Source organism: Lolium rigidum, chromosome 3 (assembly GCF_022539505.1).
Source record: "Lolium rigidum isolate FL_2022 chromosome 3, APGP_CSIRO_Lrig_0.1, whole genome shotgun sequence".
NCBI lineage: Eukaryota > Viridiplantae > Streptophyta > Magnoliopsida > Poales > Poaceae > Lolium > Lolium rigidum.
The window spans coordinates 94,980,628-94,988,171 of NC_061510.1; the positions used below are offsets into that span (position 1 = coordinate 94,980,628).

Sequence of the window (7,544 nt, forward strand, 5' to 3'; positions counted from 1 at the left end):
AACTGTCCATTTGGATGGCAGGGTCAGTACAGTGGGCATGCGCAGTCATATCTCGAGATTTATGGATTTGGCTTTCATTTTTTGGCATGGCCGGTTCCAACAACGACATCAATGTGTTGCACCGATCACCGGTTTTCAACAGGCTTATGTAAGGAAAAGCTCCCCGGGTGAGCTACGAGGTCAATGGAAATGCATATGACAAGCCATATTATTTAGCTGATGGCATCTACCTGACTGGGCCACATTGGTGAAAACTGTCTGTAATCCAAACTCAGAGAAGATGTGGAGGTTTGCCAAGATGCAAGAGGCTTGGAGGAAAGATGTGGAGCGAGGATTTGGTGTGCTCCAAGCTCGGTGGGCAATTGTCCGTCACCCGACAAGAACATGGTCGCTGAAGACCATGCATGAGGTGATGACATGCTGCGTGATCATGCACAACATGATCATTGAGAACGAGCATCCTGATGGCCACAATGAGCATCAATGGATTTCCAAGGTGAGCTGATTGCGCCAATCCATGGGGCATTATCCTGGGAGGACTATCTGCATATGAATGTAGAAGTCACTAACGATATCAGATCGAACTTCTACAGAGGGATCTGATTGAGCATCAGTGGGCATTGGCTAGCCATGAAGACAATACCTGGAGGAATACCATTTTATTTTCATGTAGACTTTTAAAAATTTGGATGTAATAACTATGACTTCGTTGAAACTGTTTATTTTCTTGTTTTGAAACATCCCAATTCATGCCTACGCGGAAATGCATCGGCCCGATGGAGGCACCCCAGTCGCAAACGGACGCGCGGATGAAAACAGTCATTTCCACGTCCGCCACGCGACGCAAACGGACTCACGCAGACAATTTAGGCGTCCGATTTGCGTCACCCCGTTGGAGATGTCCTTAGCCCAATACAAAATTTGAAATTCTCATATGGCACATTATGCATGGCAAAGGGTGGCATTAAAGCTTAGTCCCACATTACTAGTTTAGAGAGAGTTGAACCTCCTTCCTTATATAGGATAGGAGGGTGTTCTACCACTCACTAAGGTGTGATAAGAGTGGCTTACACGCTATCTACTCTTCCGCCGCTCACCTCGCCTCATCACGATGTGCGCGCCATGTGGTTGTTTATATTTTTGATGTTCAGAAAACTAATTGAGTCATATCTGTATATTACCGAACCGTCTGGTCATACACTTAAGGTTCACCATTGTAGTGAGTACTAGATATGGTAGAGGCAAGAGAGAAACCCATCAGAATAGTCCCTGTAAGATCAAAATAGTTTAAAATAGAAATTGAAAGAGTTTTGGAATGCAATTTGGAGTGTTTAGGAGGTATCCAGATTTTGCAGGAAACTCTGGAATGTTCAAGAGGGAAAAAAAAGGTGATGCCCACTTGGTTGGGTCAATTGGGTAGCCGGATGGGCCTCTAGGGGCAGGTGTGGTTCTTGCAGATCCACTATACATACCCGACTTAGGAGCTCTGTGTGCGATCCTAGAATGCCTTGTCGCCAAAGCTAGAGTAGCGCATAATGCTTGTTGATGTTGAAGGTTCCAAAGTAGATATGGTCTGATGACACGAGGTCCACATAGTCGACATTAGCATTCGATACATAAAACCAAGGAGATCTTAATACCTAGAGAGCCTAATTATGTGATTAGTAAGTGATGCTCATGAGGGCGAGTTGATCGCCATACACTACAAGCGCACGATTTACTCAGGTTGAGCCCCCCTATGGGGGTTAAACTCATGCTCTAGCCTTGGATTGTATTATATGTGGATTTTACCTTGGGCTATAATAGTATAACACAAATATTTCAAATAATGAACTCGACCGATCATGTGGTGTTAAAAATAGTATGATGTTTCCTAGATCCGTTTAGCTTCTAAATTAAGAATACAATGATGACGCAAACCTCAATAGATCTAAAAACCTTGGGTCTTCATGAGGGAATTGTGTCCCCTTTATATAGTTGTGGGTAGGTTGGTGGGCACCTTCCATGTATGTAAGTTTCATGCGTGAACAAGCAGGTATTTAGGTTTTATGTCTTGCTTATCAAGTATATCTTTCAAAACCATGGGTATCTTCCGAATGACTTCAAGGTGGGACTTCTGGAATCTTCTATACTATGTAGGTGCATTTCAATAGGGGAAATATGGAGTACACAATGAAGTTATTTATGTGAATTTTGCTATCAAAGGAGTTTTCTTGTGTGGTCATGCATTGAATCTAGCATATGTGCTTATTTCTTCTGAAATTATGTACCTAAAGTCGTAATGTATCTTGGGAGGTCCTATTTGTTCAAAACAAAATCTCCCTTGATTTATTATGAACACATATATGTTGTGCATTAAAGAAAATATGTGTTGTGATGATGCATTAATCAATCTACAACTAGCACCTTCTTATCTTATGAAGGGAAATTTAAAATTTATAAATGGGCGCCAAATAAGATCTGAACAATTAAGGACACGCCTGAATGTGCCAGCTTTTCGATATTAAAATATGCAATTCCTTATATATGTGTAACCATAATTTCTTACCATATTTATATTTCTTAGCATGTTGTGGCTTGCTCATCCTATCCCCCTCCACTATAAATCCACCCTCATCCCTTCTCTTTCAACTCAGAAAAGCAATTTTCCTTTGTTGGATTTCCAGCTCTGCCTTCATGCTTGCCTCAGGCTAGCAATGGCTCGTAAGAAGGTGAACCTCCAGTACATCCCCAATGATTCCACCCGTCGTGAAACATTCAAGAGGCGCACTCGTGGCCTCATGAAGAAGGCGAATGAGTTGGCCATCTTGTGCGATGCTAAGCCATGCGTCGTCATCTATGGCGAGGGCGAGGCAGTGCCGCAGGTGTTCCCATCGCATGCCGAGGCGGCGACCATCATAAACCAGTTCAAGAACACGTCAGAACTAAAGAAGCACACGAAGATGGACCATAAGTTGTTCCTCCTCCAGCGCATTCACAAGTTGCAGGGCCAGGTGCACAAGTCCGAGCGCAACTGCAAGGAGCATGAGATCAGGTCCCTCTTGCACAAGGCCATGTTGGGAAACCTCCCGAACCTCGCGGGGATTTCTAGTGAGGATATTAATAATGCTGGATCGGAGGTGGAGGTGCTCCTCAAGAGAATTGGCAACCGCATCACGAAGATTCGTGACCAACAATTGGTCTACCGGCCTTCCCCGGTGTAGGCGCCGACTCCCAATGTCACCCGAATTAACACCATTGAGCCTGCGATGATCTATATGGATCAAGTGCCATCCCATTACCAGGAGAGTTGGCTTGAGAAGTTGAAGTCCGGAGGAGGGGACCTCGGTGCTCTCGTCTATAGTGGCTTCAATGGTCGTTGTGATGGTGCCTCCTCTAGCGATGGCTTCGGTGGCATTCAGCTCTTCGATCTAGGTGATGGGTCCATTTTTCCATGAGGCACCATCAATCCCGGAGAAATCTTTAAGTTCTTGCTATCCTATTATGGAGGGAGAGGCTACCCACAACACATGCATGGCCAATTACATGTGTCGTCTCAATTGTTCATCTATCTCTTATATGTTTTGTCATTATATTTCGCTTCAAGCGACATGTCCCATCTTAGTTCATTATGTCGTGTCATGTCTTATCGTGTTGGAGTCATAATATATGTCATATATTCCTAATATTTGTCTATCATTTTCGCAACATCTTTTATCATCTTGTAATAGTCATTTTAAACCCTAGAACCGACCTACGGACCTTGTGAGTAATTTAGTTTTTTGAAGTATGGGAGATAAGAAGCTACGTTGTTCGGCTTGTTAGTAAATTGTTGCTCTTTAATCCCTTTCATGAGTCCTTATGGATGCTCCTACGACTTAGCCTATAGGACATGAGTTTCTCATGGCGAGATGTGACTGAATTTGTTCGGAATGTTGCATTTGGTGGTTGCATCAACTTGAATTATTGGCGTTGATAAGGGTCCTGATAACGTTGCTACTCTCGGAACCCATCACCTTCCTAGACATGTCCGAGTTGTTCAACCAGGTGATCTTTTCAAGATTTTTTTAAAGATTATGGCAAAGACGTACCATAATTTTATAGAAGGCGGAGGTTTGAGTATAAAAATGGTACCACTCACTGCGAACAAGGAGTGTAACCCAACTTCACACCGGCTAGTCTGAAGACAGCCGCCACAAACCAAACAACAACAACACAAAAGAACCTGTCCTAGACTAAAAGCAAAGCTGCGTCTGGACCGATGCTAGACACCTCCAACGAACAACTCCAAAAGGATCCTCCTCGTCGACGCACAATCAAATGAGATCAATGGCGAAACTTGGACAGTCCTAAGAATTTATAGCCATGGCGTGCATTGCGCCCCCAAAGGTCAACTTTGGACAGCGGTGAACACCGGAGGAGAGCAACAAAAGGACCTCTGAGCCGTGTCTTTCAAAAAAATTGTAGACACATGAGGACTAATGGATACCTGTAGAGCTCATCATATGTATGGTGAGGGTATGAGCTAACCACAATAAGTTGTTGCTAGCTTGTTGCAAGGATCTCGATTAGGAACTATTATGTTCGTTGATAAGGTTTCTAAACAAATATGAAGATATCGATGGTGGGTGTCAATATTTTTCGAACATACATAATTTATGTGCCTTCCTCTTCGTTATTTATTTCCTATTCATTCTTGTACAACCATATTTTCTAGCAATTGCTTTGCTTGCTTTTCACCCTACGATCACAATTCTTGAGTGGTTTAGTGTAAGGAGACACGTGATACTTTCTCTTCTTATGGAATATAATAATTTACAAATTGTTACAAAGTTACACATCACTTCTTCGCGTCTATTTCCCCCCTGTGTGCCATGTTAAACAGCGTACATTGAGTATCCAAGGAGTGCCACACCGGGTACAGCTCAAGACTAGCTACGGCCTTGCAGCGATCACTCGGAGCTCGGAGGCCCCGGAGGGAAGCCAGCTGAACCACCATGACCCGCCGTAAACCCTTGCCCTTCCTCGCCGAAGCTCCCGGCGCCCTGATCTACGTCCGCCCCTCCCTGCTGCCACGCCGGGTCCCATGCCGGAACATGCCAGGCCGGCATCATCGGGGCCGCCGGCTGCCCCATCGGCGGATAGTAGTACGGCAGCCCGGCCGCTTGGCCCCCGGCGCCGACCCCTCCGGCAGAGGCGAACCCGAGGGCTGCACTGCCGGGCTCCTCCTTGGCCTCCTCCCTTGGCACAATGTCGACGAGGAAGTCGAAGACGTCGGTGCGTGCGATGGCGGCGGCGACGTCGTTGCGCTGCAGGGTGCGGCGCTTGTTCTCCTCGGCATGGAGCCAGGAGCGGATGGTGAGCTCGAGGATGAAGAGCTCGCACGCCTTGGCGAACATCACAGGCGCCTCAGCGGAGATCATGCGCACGTCCTCGTCAGCCTTCATGATCTTCTTGATCCGCGCAAGCGGCAGCTGGTGGTTCTTGAAATCCGACGCCGACGCGCGCTCCGCCTCCTGCCGCTGGTACGCCCAGAACGCCTGCAGCTGGGCTTGCTGCTGCTGGAGCAGGTGGTGGTGCGGCACCGGCGGTGTCCCAGGAACGCCTGGCACCGGGGCTCCGGGCACCGCGCCGGTCGCCGTTGGCTGGGTGGTGTAGGGCAGCGGGTGGTTGTCCATTGCTAGCTCGCGAGTTCCAACTCTTCCTGACGTTCTGTAGCTGCATGAGCAAAAGCAAGATGATACATCACTTGTTAGAAATGAACGATCGATGCATCTTCAACCGTATTTAACAACGGCTACTACGTAGTTCAAGATGCATACAGGAGTAGTTTAGAGGATGCGGCGCTTGCAAAAGGGATCGATCTGAACTGTTTTCTACGCGTGTAAAACTACGGCGAGAGAGAATACAAAATGTTAGATATTAGGAGGTAGAGATGATACCGGGTGGGTAATCTAAAGTTTGGTGCTTAGCATATGAAGCGGATCAACAGATGAGGATGCGAGACTAGCAATAGGTGGCGAAGTCCAAGAATGGGGGCCTACTTATCATTTCCTCACCGTGCATGCATGTTGTGCATGTGACAAATTCCTCCCTCACAAATTTCCATTCGACATTAGCTAGACAAGAACAAGGATCGGACTAGTTCAAAATATAGGTCACATGTGATGTGTTCAGCATGTTCTTAAGATCTTCTCGCTGTAACAAAACTGCAGGTCTGCAGTTAAAACCTGATGCCTGGCATAGTCGCACGTTGATGAATCAAAAAACAAAGAGTGAAACTACACTGGTGGATCGTCGATGCCCCAGCAGTTGTATCTTGGTGTTCCTATATTGATATAGCGGGACGAAAGCCTATTTCAAGAGAGAAGAGCCAAAACGTACTGTGCTTTAGTGGTTTCATTCGGGGGAGAGAAGAAAGAAGCAAAATTACACAGATGTATAGAAAGAGGTACTTTTTTTCGATAGACAGAGGTACCAGTTGCAAATACCAGCTCAGAATGTTTGCATGCGTTAGATTTTGAAAGATCAAGAACTGCTGGACAACTAAGCTGCCACAAAGCAAACGGCCATTAAACAAAGAGCTGGCATCTTGGAAATCTTGTATACCTGGGTGCAGATCAGAGGAAACTTGTCCCTGAACTTGAGGGCTATTTACTGCTTCTGATACGCTTCTTATACAACGGTGAGCAGCTCCTGACCTGCTGCGCAGCGCAACTGCGCAAGCGCATCAGATGCTTCAGCACGCACGCACGGTGATCAGGTGAAGCTCCAGGTCGCTGGCACGCTCCACACCCTCGCGGCCATTGCCAAGCTAGAGGCTGAATAAAAATGGCCGGCTCTCCCTCTCATCCCATGGGTTCTTAATCAGTCCAATGAAGCTGAAAAAGATCATGTTGTAGGCGGGGAAGACCCTGACATCCGGGATATCTGAAGCACGAGCGTCGTTTTCCGGTGTTTGGTAGCTAGCGGAAGTTAATTATCCGGTACCGTATCTAAAAAAGTTAATTATCCGGTACCGTTACGTTATGCAGTTTACAGTTCTTTAGGTTGTACGTCAAATGTAAACGAAAACAGATTCTTGTGAATTCAGTATGCGGGTCTGAATTCTCAATATGCAACAAAAGTAGCACTCTCTCTGGTCCATAATATGTTATATATGAATAAATAAACAGCAACTGAATTACAAGATTTTGGTAATGCTGTGCCTTTTCAGAATGGGCGATACTTTTCAAATTATGTTTCCTAATATCATTTCTACGTTCCAAAACAAGCCTTAGCTGAAATGTATTAGTAGTCGTCTCCTGGATCACTGCGAACGACGAACACTGTTAAATTGGCCTTAACTTACAGTCGGTCAAGGGGCAAGCTAGGCCTTTCACCTGCACTCTGCATTTTTTGCTTGTACCTGAGGATAAGAAAAGATGGAGAGGATATCCAGGAGAGCTGGCATTTGTGGTCAGGCTTGGTCTTTACGGATATGGACATTATCCATTCTCGAAGTTTGGTAGCCTCTCAAAACTCCACGCTTGGATTGCTGATCCATCTGCTGAATTGCACGCGGG

The 7,544-nt window shown here is 46.0% G+C and overlaps 1 protein-coding gene and 1 pseudogene across 1 annotated transcript; one reads left to right on the plus strand and one right to left on the minus strand.

Annotated features, from left to right (window-relative positions):
• The first annotated feature begins 2,696 nt into the window (after positions 1-2,696).
• Positions 2,697-3,437, plus strand: LOC124695206 (annotated as a pseudogene).
• A 1,308-nt stretch (positions 3,438-4,745) lies between these two features.
• LOC124701961 (nuclear transcription factor Y subunit C-2-like) lies at positions 4,746-6,873 on the minus strand. The gene is made up of 2 exons (XM_047234063.1): positions 6,589-6,873; positions 4,746-5,697 (listed from the first exon to the last, which is right to left on the minus strand). The coding sequence occupies exon 2, from the start codon at positions 5,655-5,657 to the stop codon at positions 4,932-4,934; it is 726 nt and encodes a 241-aa protein (XP_047090019.1). The 5' UTR covers positions 5,658-5,697; positions 6,589-6,873; the 3' UTR covers positions 4,746-4,931.
• Positions 6,874-7,544: the final 671 nt, after the last annotated feature.

Excerpts from the sequence above, each read along its gene's own strand:
- LOC124701961 (XM_047234063.1), bottom strand. The coding sequence starts at position 5,657 with ATGGACAACCACCCGCTGCCCTACACCACCCAGCCAACGGCGACCGGC.